Raw genomic sequence first — 19468 nt, forward strand, 5'->3', positions numbered from 1 at the left:
TAGAGTGGGGGGTCTTCCCTGATCCTTTTTCATGCTATACCAGGAGTCAAAGCCTCTCCTGGGGCTTTTCAGGGATTTTCAGAAGAGCCCCAGGACTAAGCCAGCTCAACCAAGCTACAGAGACCCAACTTCCCCAGGACCGTGAATTGGAGCCTGGAAGATCCAAAGGAGAGTCCATCCTTCACCCAGGAATGGACTCTAGGAAGATGTTCCAGCACCATAGGGAGGGTTTACACTTCCAAACCCAAATCACCTAAGAGGGCACCAGGTCTCATCCCCATCCCAACCATCCTTTCCAGGCCAGAGGGCCACAGATTTCTCTGGACATCTGATGGCTCCAAGACTTCTCACTCTGCTCCCTGCCAGGGGCGCTCACACACACACACACACACACACACACACCCTGCCAGGCATTCCACACCTGCAGGTCATGGTCTGTTCTAGAAACTGCCAGTTGTGGTGCCAGTGGGACCAGTGGTGTCAAGGCAGTGAGAAATGAAGGGCACAGCAAAGGCAAGATCCATGGGCCTTTGGAGGCTTTGCCAAGGGTCTGGGACTGCTCCAGGCTGTTGTCAGCCCTCAAGAGGGAGTGCACTCCCTGGGCAGACTTCTGCTCCTGCACCGCCCAGGGACAGGCAGGGTTTGCTGCAAAAAAAAAAAAATGACATCAGGCAGACAAAGAGCTGTAGTCTCTGTTAGTGGCTTAAGCTGAGGACTGTAAATGCATGGCTCCCTGGGTCTGCTTGATTCATGCCTGTGAGGAGCGACCAAGTAAGTCAGAAGTTCAAGTTCTAGCTTTGCCATGACCTCAAAGTGCCCTCAAGCACTGCAGACTTCAGTTTTCCCATTTGTTAAATGAGAGCATTACACAAGATAGAATTCAAGGTCCTTTTTTGCCCCGAGTGTGAGTTCTTTTGTTCCTTTGAGTGTGTACATTCATGTGTTGCATACGTGAACTGCTCTCTAGGACACCTATGTAACTGCGTCCCGGGGCACTGCTTTGGGAATCATGTGGGTCATTTTGTGTGCATGAGGGGGAGGGGCGACCCCAGAACAATATCCTCCCCCCATCCCTCCTCAATAGGAGGAAGCCACTGGCTTCCTCCCTTTCCTGCCTCCTGCTCCCTGGCAAGACTGAGGACCAAAGGGAGAAGAGAGGATGGAAAAATCAGCCCAGTAGTCCGCAGGTCTGTCCTTACCACAACCCTCTCCCCACCTCTATGGACCCCATTCCGGGGTCTTTCTGACCCCACCAATCCCCAGCCTTTTGGGGATCAGACTGAGGGGCCTAGAGGCCCAGAAACAGGATAAGTCCTTCCCACCCTGTCCCCTCCCACCCCTCCCACCCAAGCCACCTCACTTCCCCTTCCTCCCCAACACCAACACACACTATCACAGGCTGAGCAGCCAGACCCAGAGTCGCTGACCGAGGGCCCCGCTTGTCCTGGCTGGCCTGGTCAGCCTCCGGAGCATGGTCTGGCTGGGGCCCCCTTTGCTGCTCCCCATTGTCTTCCTGGCTTCTCATGTTGGTAAGTCTCCCTGGAACTATGTCCCAATCCAGCCCCCAAGGCCCTGATTCGCCCCCAGTAAGCCCTATCATCACCGCCATAACTTTCATCCATACCCTGAGCAGAGAGAAAGTGGGATCAGGGCCAGGAAAACCTAGGCAAGTGCTGGAAATCACTGCAGCGGGGGGACTGGAGGAGGGGAGGGGAGGGCGAGGGAGGGGAGGGCAGCGGCCACTGACTGTGTGGGATCTAAGATCAGTCCAGAACAGCAGGGCCTATGGGTCCCGTGAAGTTTTCGGTGAGTGATCATACTGTCAGTGTGCTGCATTCATTCAGTTATTCACTTGACAAACATTTGTTCAAGAACCAACCCTATTCCAGGAGGTAATGCATGCAGAGTGCTTTGCACGATGCCTGGCACTTGTTAAGGGCTTCTGAGTAAGTGGTGGCTGATTCCTTCAGTGTGCTGGCCAAAGAGGAGGAGAAGGCAGAGGCTGCCTTGAAGCGGTTCACAGCCTCGCGGGCGGCACAGGACACGGGGTGAGGGCGAAACCCAAGCACAAGGAGCCCCCGTGGAGCACTGAGGAGGAGTCAGCTTACTCCACCTCAGGCAATATATGAAAAGTGGTCACAAATGACTTCAGGAAGAGCCACAGTCTTCATCCAGGCAGCCAGCAATAGATGCAAATCTCAGAGGCATGAAGTGCCTGGGAGAGAAGGTCCCTGGAGGGAACACAGCAGGAAGGGCAGCGTGTGAGAAGCAAGGAGCTCAAAGCAAGCATTTTACCCTGAGGGCAACAGGGAGCCATGGGAGGTTGTAGGCTAGAATCACAAGCTCTTAGATGGATCACTGTGGAGGATGAGTTGAGAAAGGAGGGGTGTGGCTTTTGGGATGGTCCAGGTGAGTCAAGGTGAGGGCTAGGTAAGTGCAGGCTTGGCGATGGGGATAAAGTCAAGAGGCTTGGAGAAAATCGAATTTGCAGAATTTTGTGACTGATTAGGGCAGCCGGCATAATGCTTAAAGGTGTGGACTTTAGAGTCAAACAACCTGGCTCTGCCGGTTACTAATTGTATGACCTTGGGCAAGTTACTTCTCTCAGCCTTCCTTCGCTGGCTATAAAATCTGGGTGATGACACCCACCTCCCCAGATAGGATGATAAAATGAGATAGCATACGTAAAGTGCCTGGCATACAATTGACCTCCAATAAACACTACTTATTGTGACAGTAGGAACATGAGATGACTCGGAAGTTTGTGTCTCAGGTGGCTGATGCCACCCGCTGAGTCAGGGCGCGCTGGAAAGGAGCAGGTGTGGGGAAAGCTGATGGACAAGCAGGCCCAAGCTGAGAGCGCATCCCAGCGTTAATGACTTGGCGTGATTGTTAAAGCCAAGGGAGCGGATGAGCTTGCCCAAGGAAAGCTGTAGAACAATTGTTACGCTCCTCTGTAAATGGAAACACATCAACTTCACTGAAAGGTGTGAGGATCCTTTGGAAATCAGGTGCTCGGCACATGGCAGGCGGTCAGCAAATGCTAGCTTCGTTTACTCGCGGTAGACTGTCGAAGAATAGTAATTGACTAGCTAAGAGGCATTTAAACTACTCATGTGGCAGTTAAGAGGCATGGACAGAGAAGGAGGGGCTCAGAAGGGTGTGGGGTCATGGGGCGGGGGAGTCTCACCGACTTTGGCTCTCCTTGGTCTCTCCCCACTTTCTACCTCACATTGTATTGTCCTAGCAACACTGAGCTTAGACACCCCGCTGTCCACACCATAAATAATTTTCATTCCATATCTTAACTCAGGCTGTGCCTTCTACCTAGAATGCCCTTTCCTATCACTGACCTCTCCCCATCCCCATTCTTCTCACCGCTCAACATCCTGCTGGGTGGGTCTTTATTTCCCAGAAGGCATCTCTTCATCCCCTATGGTACACCTAATGGGTTAGGTACCCATACCCATCCTCTCTGCTCCCACACAGGTGCCCTGAGTTTGACAGGTGTGTCCATGTCTGTCTTCCGGGGAGGCAGGGAGCTCTTTGGAAGATAAAGCCCTAGCCCTCCCCTCCCCCACCTGTACATGTTGGCCTGGGGCCTGCCCTGGTCTGTGCTCTGTCTCTGGCCTTTCGTGGGGCTGCAAGTCTCTTCCTTTCTGCCCCACAACAACCTGGTTGCAGCCTCTCCCGACTGACATCCCAGCACAGAAAACATGTCTGAATTTCCGGAGTGAAAGGGAGAGGTTCCTCCAAGACACTGTACTCTCCGTGGCTTTCCCAGCCTGCACCCTCGTGGTGGGGAGCAGGGAGAGGGCCTTCCCTTGGCAGAGCAGTTTGGGAGACAGATCGGGAAAAGGGGACTAATAGGCAATAAAAAGGAAACGGAGACAGCGAGCATAGATCATTCTTTCCAAAGCTGGGCGGCAAAGGGAAGCCATCTGGCAGGAGAAGGGGAGGGGACCAGGCCAGAGAAGGGGCTTTGTTTTTGTTTTTGTTCTTTTAGGATGAAGAGGGAAAGGGGCCAGTGCACCGGGAAGGGGAAAGGGGCAGGAAGGGAGGAGGACGGAAATGCCTGCTCAAGTGCAGAGCCTGGAGATGGAACGGAGGGGGAGGGGAACGAGGGGGCAGTCTGGGGACCCCGTCAGATCAGAGGACGGCTGTCCCGTGCCAGGCGCAGCATCGGACCTGACGCTGCTGGCCGACCTGCGCCGCACGGAGCCGCAGCAGTTCTTCCTGACCTGCGTGTCTGGGGAGGCCGGCGCTGGCAGGGGCGCAGACGCCTGGGGCCCGGCTCTGCAGCTAGAGAAGGACGACCGCATCGTACGCACGCCCCGGCCCTGGCCGCCCCCGCAGCTGGCCCGCAATGGCTCGCAGCGGATCACGCTGCGCGGCTTCTCCAGACCCTCGGATTTGGTGGGCGTCTTCTCCTGCGTGGGCGGCGCGGGGGCGCGGCGCACGAGCGTCCTCTACGTGCACAACAGCCCAGGAGGTGAGTCTGGCCCAAAGGTCAGCAGGGAGAAGAGGGACTGCCCTTGACCTCTGACCCCACCTTCCATCCAACCCGAAGCCCTTAACCTCTGACCCCACCCTCCATCCACCCCGCAGCCCACCTGCTCCCTGACCAGGTCACACACACAGTGAACAAAGGCGACACGGCTGTGCTTTCGGCGCGTGTGTCCAAAGAGAAGCAGACAGATGTGATCTGGAAGAGCAATGGTGAGAGGGGCTCTGGGCTGGTTGGGCAGAGAAACACATAGATCCCACACCTGGACTCCTCCATGGCCATAGGCATCCCCAGCTTTGGCCCCTTACGCACCTGCCACTCTCATACACCTCTTACTCCCCTGGCCAATCTCCTTGGCCCCCTTTGTTCTGGACCAGGTGCGTGGGAAGCACTTGCATCCATCTCTAGCTCTGAGCTGTCCCCCTACTGTACCCAGAGGACCAGCAGCCTCATGGTTAGCTACCTCCTTCCCTGTCACCCCCAAATCAGCACCATGTTAAGCCCTCACCCTTGACTCTCCCCTGGGACCTAGCAGGTGCTGTCACATAGCCCACATAGCGGGGAGCAGCAGTCTCCAAGGGGAAGAGAACTGACAACAGAGTCCTGGCACAGACAGAGAAGGTCTAGCCTCTTCTGGAGATCTGTCCAGATGTGTGCTGGGGCCTGGCCAAACTTGGGGAGCTCAGCCACCCCATGGGAGAAAGCTGTTTATCCTGTGACCCCAAAGAGTCCTGCCTCAGCCCTCAGACCCACAGCCCTTTGCTTGCCTCTTGCGTCCTTCGGATCCTGAGGGAGGAGGACCCTTCCCTTGGGCCAAGGAGTTTGCCTCCTGAGCTCCAGGCCCACTGAACTGAGGAGGGATGTGGATAGTCAGGTAGACCTGAGCTCCTTAGAGTCTCTGTTCAGTCCTGGGCAGAGGCAAGCAGCGGGTGGGGCAGGAACAGAGATGCTCGTCTAATATTTGGGGCTATAGGTCCTGGGGGCAGAGGCTCCTGGGAGAAATCCCAAAGTACATGACATCTGAACTGCACCCAGAAGGAGGCACAGAAATTAGCGAGACAAAGAAGAAGAGCAAAGGCAGGAAGCTCTGAAATCCTGTGCAGTTGTTTCTAGAAGAGAAACCAGCCATTCAGGAATTCAGGAATGTTGGGAGGGAGGCAGGGTGTGGAGAGGTATGGGGCCAGAGGGCTGTGCAGTGGCCAAACTGGTGCAAACCATGCGCAGGAGTTGGATGTGGTCCTGAGGGCAGTGGAGAACTACTGAAGAGGTTAGGCGGGGGCTGCAGGGGAGTCTGCTGCAGAAAAACACACTGGCTGCTGAGTGGAGGGCGCATGGGGAAGTAGGAGACTGGAAGCAGAGAGGCTGAGACCTGGGTGGCAGGTGGCCGTAGGTGTGAAGAGAAGAGGATGCTTTAGGAGATGACAGGAGCTGGAATGAGCAGGACCGGTGATTTACTGAGCGGCTGGTAGAACACGGACAGAGAGTGCTTCCCAGCTTTCTGGCTTGGGTACAAATACTTGAAGGTGCCTTCCCCCAGGTCCAGTCACAATGCATAGTGCACACTGATGTGACCTGGGCAGAGGTGAGCAGAGGGCGGGGACACCAGCTCTCACATGGTGCTGAGGCCCCTGACCCACTTATGCCCCCAGGATCCTACTTCTATACCCTGGACAGGCATGAGGCCCAGGATGGGCGGTTCCTGCTGCGGCTCCCAAATGTGCAGCCATCATCAAGCGGCATCTACAGTGCCACCTACCTGGAAGCCAGCCCCCTGGGCAGCGCCTTCTTTCGGCTCATCGTGCGGGGTTAGGGGCAGAGAGCAGAGGTGGTGGGTGGTATGGGAGGCGGGGAGCCCTGTGGGTACTTCCTGTGGGTCCCTTGGGTCCCCTGGGTTCCCAGGGCTGCCCCAGTCCTCAGCAGCAATGGTGAGGTGGATGAGGGTCAGCTGCTGAACACATATTCCTCCAGGCTGTGGGGCAGGGCGCTGGGGACCAGGCTGTACCAAGGAATGTCCAGGCTGCCTGCATGGAGGTGTCTGCCATGACCAGGACGGCGAGTGTGTATGCCCCCCTGGATTCACTGGTACCCGCTGTGAGCAGGGTAAGGAGGGGGAGCTAGGACCTCAGCAGGAAAAGATGCCTAACTCAGGAATACCCTTAAACCATGGGGATGGAGCTTGGAGGGTGAGAGTGCCAAATAGGTCCTGGACCCTGGGGCCCAAAAGAGGCACCTATACCCATGTGCCCTCTTTCTAGCCTGCAGAGAGGGCCGTTTTGGGCAGAGCTGCCAGGAGCAGTGCCCAAGCACAGCAGGCTGCCGGGGCCTCACCTTCTGCCTCCCAGACCCCTATGGCTGTTCTTGTGGATCTGGCTGGAGAGGAAGCCAGTGCCAGGAAGGTATGCATTAACCCACTCTCCGTGGTCCCTGACCCAGAGAGCCGGCCACAGGCTTGACCTAGACCCTTTATTCTGGCCCTGACTTGCACACCAAGCCTTCCAAAGTCACCTGCTCACCTGACGAGTGCCCTCTCCACCCAGCCTGTCATTACCCAGGACTCAGCTGTGCCCTTGTTGCCCCCTGACCTGTGCCTCTCTAACCACACCCTGTCTGTTCCCAGCCTGTGCCCCTGGTCATTTTGGGGCTGATTGCCGCCTCCAGTGCCAGTGTCAGAATGGTGGCACGTGTGACCGCTTCAGCGGCTGTGTCTGCCCCTCCGGGTGGCATGGAGTGTACTGTGAGAAGTCAGGTATGAACACGAGGGTCTCAGACCCCTCACGACAAGCCAACCTTCACCAGACATACCTCCCTGTTCATGCTTTAAGTCCTGCCCTCAGGGATCTCATGGTTTGGAAGTTCTCACCAGCCAGTCCACACCATCCATTCAGAGATGGGCAGCAGCCCAAAGTGGGTGGGAGGCCAGAGGACGCCCTGACCAGTCTGAGGGTCAGAGAGGGCTTCTGGGAAGAGACGAGATCTGAGGTGGGTTATGAAAGACGAGAGAGATGGCTGGGGAAAGGGCATGGACCAAGGCTCAGGTACCAGGACAGTGGAGTAAAGGGAACCTGGGGAGTAGTCAGCGGAGGTCACATCTTGGGGACTTTGAATGGCAGGCCAAAGTAAGTTTGCGCTTAATATGATAGGGGCAGGAAGGAGTTATTGAAGAGGCACACAGTGGTCAGATCTGTGTTTGAAAAAGGACTCAAGCTGCTAGGTGGAGGGAGGAACAGGGGACCCCAGATGAGCTGTGGCAGGGCCACAGTGAGGCCTGAACTTGTTCTGGCCACGAGGCTGAGGCTGATAAGGGCCTGAGTTTCTGTCTGACAGGATCTTAGGAGGTGAGGGTTGCAGGAACTAGACTCTGCCGCTGCTCAGAACTGGGGCGAGTCTTCGAGGACTCGCATAGGATTTTGCTGGCTTTCAGGCTTGAGTGACTGGGCACATGGCAGTGCCTCCACTGAGATGCATGACACAGGATGAGGGGCACTTTGGTGGTCACGTGTCTGCCCCGTGGCAGCTCCAGGATGAGTGGCCTTTCTTTCCCTAGACCGGATTCCCCAGATCCTGGACATGGCCTCAGAACTGGAGTTCAACTTGGAGACGATGCCCCGGGTCAGCTGTGCAGCTGCAGGGAACCCTTTCCCTGTACGAGGCAGCATGGAGCTCCGCAAGCCGGATGGCACTGTCCTCCTGGTCAGCCCCATGCCCCTGACCCAGAACCCATGACTGCCAGCTTCACAGCTGCTCCCTCAGACCCCTGGCCCTTCAGGGTTTCCTTCCAGCTCTACCCACTGGCCTGACCACAGCTCACAGGGGGTCAGACCGATTATTGAAGGGCTGCCCCTTGGCTTCTGTCCCTCATCAGTCCAGATAGATGTGTATCTGCCACATGGATGTATGTTGTCTGTGGTATGTCCTCTTCCTCTGTCTCTTAGTCCACCAAGGCCATTGTGGAGCCAGATAGGACTACAGCCGAGTTCGAGGTGCCACGCTTGGCTCTTGGGGACAGTGGGATCTGGGAATGCCGTGTCTCCACATCTGGTGGTCAAGACAGCCGGCGCTTCAAGGTCAATGTCAAAGGTCAGTGATGTCCTGGGGCCATGGAAGACGGACAGCAGGCAGAGTGGGCACCAGCCAGTGCTGCTCAGACTGGGCATTGTAGCAGGAAAGGCAAGGGCATCTAAGGTCATGCCCAATACCTGGCAAAGACGAAGGGATGTGGTCATCCAGAGGTCTGGGCTGGGGGGTGTCAGGGTGGGAGTACTGCTCAGTCCCATCTGGAAAGGACATCCCGTGACCCAGAAATGGGATACCCTCTGGCCTCACCCAGCCTCCTGCCCGGTCATACTTGCCCACTCCACCCCCCCCACCCCCCACAGACACACAGAGTGGCCTTAACTCTGCCTGTGGGATGCTGCTTCCCCCCGCGTCACACCACAGGGCACTCAGTGCCAGGACATGGGGAGCTTAGAGGCTGACCCGCAGCGTCCCAGAGGTGCTGCTCAGGTGAATGAGGAAGGAGCGGTCAGCGCCGCGTGCTCCGAGCATAGCATGCCCATCCAGTGCAGGTGTCCCTTCACCTTCTCAGCACCATAAGCCTTGGCTAGTCACACCTCCTGGCTCCTCTTCCCCTCTGTTCCCAGCACTCCCCCGCCCCACATAAGCCCAGACCGCTCTCACTTCCTCTTTCTCACTCTTCCTACCTGTTCACCATCCCCCTCCCACCACTCTGCAGCCCCTGCCACTACCAGGAAATAGAAATCCCACCTCCAGCCTTTCTCTTCTCACACTCCCCAGGCTTTGGACCCACACAGCTCGGGTTCTAATCCTCACTCGACAGTAAATTCCTAGCTCCATCACCTTAAGCAAGTTACTTAGCCCGTCCTAGCGTGATTCTCTCTGTAAAATGAGGGTATCAGTGCTCCCCTGATAGGGTTGCCGGGAAGAGTAAATGAGATGAGCATTTAAACATGTATCACAGGGCCACACCCTTGTGCCCCAAGCTGACCAGGGGGCAGAACTCTGTCCTCCTTGGGCCCTGGCCACTCTGGTCATCTGTTGAACTTGGTCTCTTCCCAGCCCAGAAGGTCCCCAGGTCCAAACTGAGACCCCAGGTGTTTGTTGGCCAAAGCACAGAATCCTCTCATGTTTCTGAGGACTGGGTAGGCTTTCTGGGCCAGGCCTTACCCTGAGTCTCCTGGCAGTGCCCCCGGTGCCCCTGACTGCTCCTAGGCTCCTGGCCAAGCAGAGCCGCCAGCTCGTGGTGTCCCCGCTGGTTTCCTTCTCTGGGGACGGACCCATTGCCTCTGTCCGCCTGCACTACCAGCCCCAGGACAGCATGGCCTGGTCTGCCATTGTGGGTGAGTGTGGAGAGAGCTGGGGTGAGATGGGGGCTGGGGCAGAGCAGGGGTAATAATAAGGGGAGAGAGGGAGAATGGAGGCGGAGGGAGAGTGGTGTAAGGAGAGAGGGGCTGAGGGAGAATGGCAGCTTCTGGAAGAGGTTGGAACTGAATGATGTATGCTGTGCACCCCACCCCCAGTGGACCCCAGTGAGAATGTGACATTAATGAACCTGAGGCCGAAGACAGGATACAATGTCCGTGTGCAGCTGAGCCGGCCAGGGGAAGGTGGGGAGGGGGCCTGGGGGCCTCCCACCCTCATGACCACAGACTGTCCCGGTGAGAGACCAAGAGTCATCCCTTCCTGTCCCCCCAGGGGCTACTGTCCTGTGCACTCAGGGGTTATCATGTCTTGTCCACCCCAGGGTCCCTTGCCTTTCCCACTGGAGGTTGTCCCGCCCTATCCCCTGGGGATCACTGTTGCTTCCAGACCCAAGTACCACTGGGCAATTCTGACCCCTGACCTCTGGCCCCAGAGCCCTTGTTGCAGCCATGGCTGGATAGCTGGCATGTGGAGGGCCCTGACCGGTTGCGAGTGAGCTGGTCCTTACCCTCGGCGGCTGGGCCACTGGTGGGCGATGGTTTCCTGCTGCGCCTATGGGATGGGTCACGGGGACAGGAGCGGCGGGAGAACGTCTCGTCCCCCCAGGCCCGTACCGCCCTCCTGACTGGACTCACGCCTGGCACCCACTACCAGCTGGATGTGCGGCTCTACCACTGTACCCTTCTGGGCCCTGCCTCGCCCCCCGCACGCGTGCTTCTGCCCCCAAGTGGTACGCTCTGGAAGGGGGAATGGGCTTGGAATGCAGGGAGGACAGGGGACTCATGAGACCCGATAAAACATGGGCGGTTATGGGAGACTGGCTGGACATGGAGAGAACCCAGGGCATGTGGAAAAATGGGCATAGGAGGACCTAGGGCATCAGGCGGACGCAGACACAGGAAGGGCATGGAATGGGGAACACAGGGCACAGGGGGAAATGGGGAGGACCGAGGATACTGGGAGGATCTGGGACAACAGGAAGACTTGGGATAGAAGGAGAATAAGGGGAAGCTGAAGTTCAGGGGTGAAGGAGGCCATAGGCAGAGGAATTCAGCCCAGGAGGAAAGGAGGAGGTTGGCAGGTAGCTCCCATTCTGGGGTCCTCAGAGCAGGGGACACCCCTAGAACAGATCTGACTGATACCACAGCTCCATAACTTGGTCCTGTCTAAGCCCTGCCTTCCCATCCCCATCTCCCCAGGGCCCCCCGCCCCCCGACACCTCCATGCCCAGGCTCTCTCAGATTCTGAGATCCAGCTGACGTGGCAGTGCCCGGAAGCTCCGGCTGGGCCTATATCCAAGTACATCGTGGAGATGCAGGTGGCTGGGGGCTCAGGAGACCCACTGTGGATGGATGTGGACAGGCCTGAGGAGACAAGTACCATTGTCCGCGGCCTCAATGCCAGCACGCGCTACCTCTTCCGTGTGCGGGCCAGCGTCCAGGGTCCCGGTGACTGGAGCAACATGGTAGAAGAGTCCACCCTGGGCAACGGTGAGAGGGCAAAGTCCATGGGGACTGCTGGGCCCTGCGGTCAGTCTCAGTAAGCCCTCCTGCCATGTGACCCCCCTGCCTTGGAGCTAGGGCATCCCACACCCCTATTAACAAGTGACACGAGCCCTGGTACTCGGGACCCTGACCGTTCCCTTCTTAGGATCTGCTACCCTAGTGCTGGGAAAATCACGTCACCTGCTGGCCCTAGACCCGACAGCCCTGGTGCCTCCCTGATGGTGGGATCTCTGACCTCTCCCTCTGTGTCATCCCATGGTGGCCTCTGGGTTCTGTAACCCAGGTGTCCCCAGGATCTGCCCATCTTATGTGTCTAGGGCTGCAGAGCGAGGGCCCCGTCCAAAAGATCCGGGCAGCAGAAGAGGGCCTAGATCGGCAGCTGATCCTGGCTGTGGTGGGCTCCGTGTCTGCCACCTGCCTCACCATCCTGGCTGCCCTCTTAACCCTCGTGTGCATCCGCAGGAGTTGCCTGCACCGCAGACGGACCTTCACCTACCAGTCAGGATCGGTCAGTCCCCTGTACCAGCCCCAAATGTGTGTGTGTGTGTGTGTGTGTGTGTGTGTGTGTGTGTGTGTGTGTGTTTATATACAGGTATAAGGGCTACACTCAATGACACTCAAGGACATAAAATAATTTTCTTTATTTCACTAGAACTGAACTCAGCCCACGAGCCATTGATATTAGTGGTGAAATATTTAATATTCCCAGTTCAGAAGAATTTGGTTATGTCCATATATCACCACGGTCAATTCAGGATTCTCCCCCTCGTCCCTGGGGGTGACCTAAGCTGAGGGAGCATGGTGACTTCATGGAAGGGCGCCTGGCTTCATGCTGGCCTATCCTCACAGGCTCTCCTGGACCTGGGAGCCAGCTTCCATCTGCAACGTCTATGGCTGATGGCCTCAGCCCCTCTGTGGCCTCCTGCCAACAGACCACTCATTCTGGGAGCTCCTCCTCCCGTCTTCCTTCCTTGTAAACCCCAGGGCCTCCTTGGGGAGATTTAAGTACTCTGGGATGCTTCCCTGTACCCTGGGGAGGGCAGCATATCCTCCGGCCCTCAGACCCATTGCTACCACCCCTCATACAGCTGTTTCTACCACGGGAGCGCTGCCCGAGGCCTGCAGCCTCACCCATCGCTGCTGCAAACCTGTCTGAGTTTTCCATCCTTTTGTAGTCCATGCCCCTCCGGCCTATAGGAGCTACTTACTGAAGGGTGGGGGTGGGGTTCTGGCTCATCTTCCAGGACCCTGCATGATCTCATCTTGTCGCTCCTCCCAGCTCTCTCCTACCCATGGCTCCTGTCTCCTCTGAGATCTTCCCCACTGTTGCAACTGATGACCTGAACTCTGTCCTTGGTCCTCACGTCTGGGCTCTTGATACTTACAAACAAAAAACACCCCTCTTTTCTCTCAAGAGCTGGTTCTTGTGATAGAAAGCCTAGTGTCCACAGCTATTGTCTCTGCCATGCCTTTAAAAACTCCCTTCAGAGATTCAATTGGCTTCTTTGTTCAGGCTGGGTTGGCCCTCCCTCTGTGGTCAGCACGTACAGAAAGCCACCACTGTGTGGTGGGGGAGGGTAATGGGTACAAATGTTAGGGAAGGAGGTGGGGAAGCAGCCTTTTAGCACATATGTTATGCTGACATATATCAAGATATACGCCTGCTACACGTGCCTGCGTGCGGGTATGCACGTGAGTGTGTGTGCCGTGTGTGCACGAGCACATGTCCTGTGGGAACCCCCGTGTGTGTGTCCCTGTGTCCCTGACACACGTCTCCCTCTACATGGGCTCCTCCGTGCGCTCACGTCTGTGTGGACCTCTGCATGGATGCGCCGACATATAGTGCCTCCACCAGAATACACGTGTGCATGCTGGTGTGTGCCTTCAGCTGTCCGTGTCTCAGGCAAATCCATGTGACCCGTTCCCCCAGCCCGTCCCCATTAAGCTGGGTTCTGGCTCACTTAGGGAGCCCCACCATCAGGACTATCTTAACCCTTCTTCCAGTTCTCATAGTGGCAGCTCCCTTGTCCTGTTCCAGTTTCCTTTTCCTTCCATTAGCCCTGCCCAAGTGGCCCAGCTCCTACTCAGTTGGGGGAGTGGACATTCCTCTTTGTTAAGATCTTTCTATCGACAGGCCCCAGGGTGGTTTTAGAACTATGTACGGACGCCAAGTGAGTGGACGGTGGTAATCTCTGCTTCTGCTACTGTGGAGAAGAAAACCCCTCCACTGGCATCCAGCAGCTCTGGGCTTGGCATGTAGTAGGTGCTCAGTAAACAAACCCTAACCCACTGCCCATTTTCTGGAATCCTTTCTAGAACATCCTGGTGACAAAAAAGCCTGTTTGTAGGATCAGCTCACTACTTCCCATCACAGCTCGTTCCAATTCGTTTCTGTTTTAAATGCTAGAAATCTGATCCTCCCATTGACTCACGTCCTGGCTTCTAGCGACTTTGCCCACTCCTTGTTCTTCCATAGCCCCACACACCTGACCCCCAGGCTGTAGCCTCCATCCGTGGACATCCATCCACCAGACGGCCCACCCATGGCTCCATCTCCTATGGTTCTGTCTCAGTATGAGCCCTCTATCTGTATGTCTGTCCCCAGCTGACCACCAGGCTGCCTCTGTCTCGGTCTCTGTCCATGCGTCTAACTACTCTGTCTGCCTATCTGTGCCTCTTGCTTCCCGGAACCATGTCTCTTGTGTGAACTTTCTGCCCACTTGTCCTATCCTGTGAAGGGCGAGGAGACCATCCTGCAGTTCAGCTCAGGCACCTTGACACTCACCCGGCGACCTAAAGCACAGCCCGAGCCCCTGAGCTACCCAGTGCTGGAATGGGAGGACATCACCTTTGAGGACCTCATCGGAGAGGGGAACTTCGGCCAGGTCATCCGGGCCATGATCAAGAAGGACGGGCTCAAAATGAACGCAGCCATCAAGATGCTGAAAGGTCCACTGGGACTGACCCCTGACCCTCTCCTTTGTCACACAGATCCCCGGCCCCACCTGGCTCCCTCCAGTAACTGACCCCAGTCCTTACCAGCCCATACCCTTTCTCCAGAATTATTTCGGACAAAAATGATACTGAATTCTTTACACAGAGTATGCCTCTGAAAATGACCATCGTGACTTTGCGGGAGAACTGGAAGTTCTGTGCAAATTGGGGCATCACCCCAATATCATCAACCTCTTAGGAGCCTGTGAGAACCGAGGTGAGCCCCCAACTCATCACCTACCCCTTCTTTGAAACTCCCGTCATCAGCCGTGACCTCCCCCACATCAGTAGCTCGCTGGGAGCTTCAGGTTACCTAAACAGCACTACTGAGTCTCCTTCATGCTTCAGGCTCCCTGTCTACTACCATTGGGTACCTGCTGCTACCAGGTTGCCTTGTATATAAACCACCATATATCTCCCCACCTCGCAGGTTACTTGTATATCGCTATTGAATATGCCCCCTATGGGAACCTGCTAGATTTTCTGCGGAAGAGCCGGGTCCTGGAAACGGACCCAGCTTTTGCCCGAGAACATGGAACGGCCTCCACCATCAGCTCCCGGCAGCTGCTGCGTTTTGCCAGTGATGCTGCCAACGGCATGCAGTACCTGAGTGAAAAGCAAGTGAGTGCGAGTGTGTGAGTGCAGGGAGGAAGGTGTGCTAGAGGGAAGAAGGGAGGCCACTGGGCTGACCTCAGGACATAAAATCAGCGGCTCTAATCCGATGTGGGATTGAGAACTCGAGAGAAAGACCTGACCCTGAGGTGCTGGCTTGGGTGGACAGGTGACAGCACAGGACCAGAAGCAGGTGTGGGTGGACGTATTGTGTTTGAAGCAGCCCAGGGACATCTTGGTGGAGGTGTTGAGTTAGCAGTTGTAGACACTAGCCTAAACCCCCTAGAGAGACGGCTGGGCTGGAGACAACAATCTGGAAGCTGTCACCCTACAGATGGGACACTCATGGTGAGAGTGGGTGGGACCCACCAGAGAGGGTAAAGGGAAGAGCAGAGAGCGGAGGCCCGAGCCCAAGTGCAAAGACACCCTGCCTGAATGAAAGGAGAGAGGGCCAGCAGCAGTAGGGGAACATGAGACTGAGGAAAGGCATTTTAAAGGTAGTAAAGTTCTGAGTAATTTTAGAAGTGGCAGGGGGCAGCACAGAGGGAAGGGTTGATGGAAAGAGGTCTCTGAAAAAAGTGGAGGGCCAAGTAGCAAGAACTTGAAACTCAAGGGAAAGGGTCACTCTGGGCAACAGAAGGGCCTTCCCCACTCTCATCAATGAGGGGAGAGAAGAGGTTGGGAGAGAAGGGGGTAGGGAGAATGCAAAGAGGGGAAGGTACAATGAGGTCACCAGGGAAACGCCCACCATTTTCCCAGGAAGAGGGATACACCTGAGCTTGGCCATGGTCAGATCACAGCAAGGAACGGATTACAGCCAGCACTGTGATTTTTCTTACACAGGAGTTGCTGACCCAGGAGGAGGCCTGGGTGGTTGGGAAGAAGAGTAAGGGGCTACTAAAGGCATGGAGGGTGGCCACAAAGCCTGGGACTGGCCGTGGGGTCAGACCCCTCCCTGGCCCAGGAGTCCTGGGCTCGCTTCTCCCCAGTCTTCGCTGACTTCTGACCATGCCTGCAGTTCATCCACAGGGACCTGGCTGCCCGAAATGTGCTGGTCGGAGAGAATCTGGCCTCCAAGATTGCTGACTTTGGCCTTTCTCGGGGGGAGGAAGTTTATGTGAAGAAGACAATGGTAAGTCCCAGGCCTCCCCCTCAGGTTCCATCCCTGGCCCTGCTTCCCAGAACCACCTCACAGGCCCTTTCTCCTCACCCAACCCCTGAAACCTACTCTCTCCCAGGGGCGTCTCCCCGTACGTTGGATGGCCATTGAGTCTCTGAACTACAGTGTCTATACGACCAAGAGTGACGTGTGAGTGTGGCGGTCGGAAGGGCCAAGAGGGTTTGCTCCCCCAAAGACGCACACAGGCATAACTAGGACACATCTCAACATGTCTCAGGTGGTCCCAGGCATGACTTAGATGTCCCTAGGGTGTGTTCCAGGTATGACACAGGTGTGTCTTGGCTAGCCCTTGGTGACACTTAGCATCATGGTGGGAAGGTAGGGGAGCTAGCTGGAAGGAAGTTTTATCTTAGAAGGCGTTTCAGGCGTAGGACTGAGGTACGGGTAGTTTAGGGCAGGGTTTGTCTAAGAGACTGGGGGATGCCTTGGAGAAGTCTTGGGGTTCTGGTGAATAATGCCCAGGTGGATGGAGCGATCATTCAAGGAATGCTCTCACCTTCCTCTCTAAAGAGCAGGGCCATCCCCACACGAGGACCTAACCAGAACATGACCCCCAAGAGTCCTTCTCTGTACTCCCCACCCCCAGACAACCGTCTTGGCACATGCCTGCCCCTCTCGCTAGCCTGCCCAGCCCTGGCTCTGCCCATTTGTCCCAAGCCCTTTGGCCTAGCCTGCCTACCACACGATTGCTCCCCTGACCACTGCTCACTCACTTCCTCCGTCTGCTCTCAAAACCCCTAATTCCCTCCCCCTGCTAGGACTCCCACCCTGGCCTCACCTGACTCTCCCATGCACAGAGGTTGTTATAGTATAAACGGCAGTTAAGAGCAAAGGCTTTGGAGTCAGATTGCCAGGGTTGGAATCCTAGCTTTCACACTTACTAGCTATGTGACCTTGGGTAAGCTAGCTAACCTCTCAATGCCTCAGCGTCTCCTTCTATAAAATGGGGATAATGATCGTACCTGTATCATAGGGTTGGTGTGCAGGTTAAATGTATACATTAAATGATCAGTGCCTGGGTTTCAGTGGAGTAGAGACAACAGCTGGCCAAGGCTGATACTTGCAGAGTAGACACACGCTGGGGCTGGGATGGGCTGCACCCCTGGGGTAGGTAGACACTCAACTGCTGGGCACTCAGTGCACCCTCCTCATTTCAGCTGGTCCTTTGGGGTCCTCCTCTGGGAGATCGTGAGCCTTGGTGAGTCTCCGACCCCCATTCCCCAGGGTGCCCCCACCTTCCCCCTCTGGGGCCCTGGGCTGAAGAGCTTTGTCCCCTCCTGCAGGGGGCACACCCTACTGTGGCATGACCTGTGCTGAGCTCTATGAGAAGCTGCCTCAGGGCTACCGCATGGAGCAGCCTCGGAACTGTGATGATGAAGTGTGAGTCACTTCAGCCTTGGACCCTGCGACCCCATCAATCCAGTCCCCTGACCACTCATCTCAGCAATGCCCTTTCTGCAGGTACGAGCTGATGCGTCAGTGCTGGCGGGACCGTCCATACGAGCGACCCCCCTTTGCCCAGATCGCGATGCAGCTGGGCCGAATGCTGGAAGCCAGGAAGGTGAGGAGACTGGTGGGGATGAGGACTGGGGCTTCCTAGGCTCATAGGACTGCCCTCTTGTAGGAGCCCACGGGAGCCTCTGGGCCCCTCTCCCCACCACTAGTTGCCACCACAGCTAGGCCGGGACCCAGGATGCAGCCCCCCTTTCCAGCTCTCAATGGATTGGACATTAGGCCCTTCTAAACTTTTCCAAGGCCACTGCTAACCCCAGCAGAAATCCCTCCCGAGGTTCCAGGTCCCAGGTCCCAGACTGCTTGCCTGTCCTCCTCTGCTGGGGCCATCAGCCCATTCTCATCAGGGACAGCTTTCCTCACCTGGCACGGAGCCGGAGTGCAGTGTATGAATGGTCAACTAACCAAATGGATGGATGGTACAGTAACTCAATGAATGAATGAATGAATAGAATTAGTGGATGGATGATACCATCACATGGTATGATCATATGAATAAACACAATTAAATAACTGAATCTAATAATCATGTGAATAAATGAATTATCAAATAAATATAAATGAAGAAATATGTCAAAATAAATGTAATGCATTTGTAAATGCAAAAAAAAGTTATTCATATGAATTAATGACTAAATAGCTACAGGAATTAGTAAACTATCTTAAGAATGAAGGAATGATCAAATAACCACATAAACGGATAAATCATTAAAAACAGTTTTATAAATAGATGAGTAAGTGAATGAATAAGCAAACAACTCATTGAATGAGTACATGAGAAACTTCCTATCTAACAGTTGTGTCAGGGGCCTCGCACCTGGGCCTCCAACTGTGGTCTGATGCCCTTGCTGTTCTGGGCTGGTGAGGGTCCCCCTTGGCCATGGGGCCATCCTGCGTCCCCAGAACAAATCAGTGTCTTCAGATACCCCAACCACATGGAAGTCAAGGACCTCCAGGCTCTAGTTACCCTCCTCTCCGGCCCCCACTAAATCTTGCTCTGCTCCCCAGGCCTATGTGAACATGTCGCTGTTCGAGAACTTCACTTACGCAGGCATCGACGCTACAGCTGAGGAGGCCTGAGCCGCCGTCCAGCCAGAACCAGGCTCTGCTGGCCAGAGCAGACTGCTCTCCAATCTGTGACTTCTGATCCTTGTGGCCTCTGACCTGAGCTGCCTCAAGGAATTTTTTTTAACTTAAGGAAGAGAAGAGGAGATCCAGGGATGGGGTGGGCTGTGGGGAATTGGGTCTTTCTTCTTGGCACTTGCCCCCGTGCTTCCTGTAGTTACTCTTACAGCTACCTTCACATCCTCCTTCTAATTCAGCTGCTCCACATATGTGCTCCTCTTCTACTGCCCACACTCAAACCCCGACTTCTGCTCCTCCCCCCAAGCCAGCACTCACACCACTAATATGCCCTGTTCAGCTACTCCCTCCTCCTGGCCTCGTAATCAGAAAAAATAAATGTTCTCAGAAGCTCCATCCAATGTCTGCCTTTTACTCTGCCAATCCCAGGGAAAAGTTGAACCAAAGACAGAGAAACTGGACTTTCCAGGAAAGGAAACGCTGTGCCTATTACTGTTATAGGCAAAATCCCTCTGTCGGGGGTGCCTCTCCATAATGGGAGATGTTCTGGTAGAGCCATTTTACATCTGCACCAGCCCATTTCTGTCATAACGAAAAGCCCAGATTTCCTCTGGTCTCTTCCCTACTCTCCAGCCC

The 19468-nt window shown here is 55.7% G+C and overlaps 1 protein-coding gene across 2 annotated transcripts; it reads left to right on the forward strand.

Annotated features, from left to right (window-relative positions):
- The first annotated feature begins 1099 nt into the window (after positions 1-1099).
- Positions 1100-19228, forward strand: TIE1 (tyrosine kinase with immunoglobulin like and EGF like domains 1). Of its 2 annotated transcripts, XM_074334555.1 has the most exons (24): positions 1100-1187; positions 1399-1529; positions 4175-4492; positions 4609-4719; positions 6157-6312; positions 6476-6607; positions 6763-6903; positions 7125-7253; positions 8052-8197; positions 8440-8584; positions 9709-9864; positions 10045-10182; positions 10380-10676; positions 11146-11436; positions 11769-11959; positions 14190-14400; positions 14552-14662; positions 14876-15066; positions 16076-16189; positions 16296-16366; positions 17395-17435; positions 17521-17617; positions 17699-17798; positions 18758-19228. In XM_074334555.1, exons 2-24 carry the CDS (start codon positions 1472-1474, stop codon positions 18827-18829), a joined length of 3417 nt encoding a protein of 1138 aa, XP_074190656.1. In that variant the 5' UTR covers positions 1100-1187; positions 1399-1471; the 3' UTR covers positions 18830-19228. The 2 variants fall into 2 exon arrangements, with proteins under 2 accessions (XP_074190656.1, XP_019606657.2); XM_019751098.2 differs by lacking the exon at positions 1100-1187 and having other exon boundaries at positions 1327-1529.
- The last annotated feature ends 240 nt before the right edge of the window (positions 19229-19468 follow it).

Source organism: Rhinolophus sinicus, linkage group LG06 (assembly GCF_036562045.2).
Source record: "Rhinolophus sinicus isolate RSC01 linkage group LG06, ASM3656204v1, whole genome shotgun sequence".
Taxonomy (NCBI): Eukaryota; Metazoa; Chordata; class Mammalia; order Chiroptera; family Rhinolophidae; genus Rhinolophus; species Rhinolophus sinicus.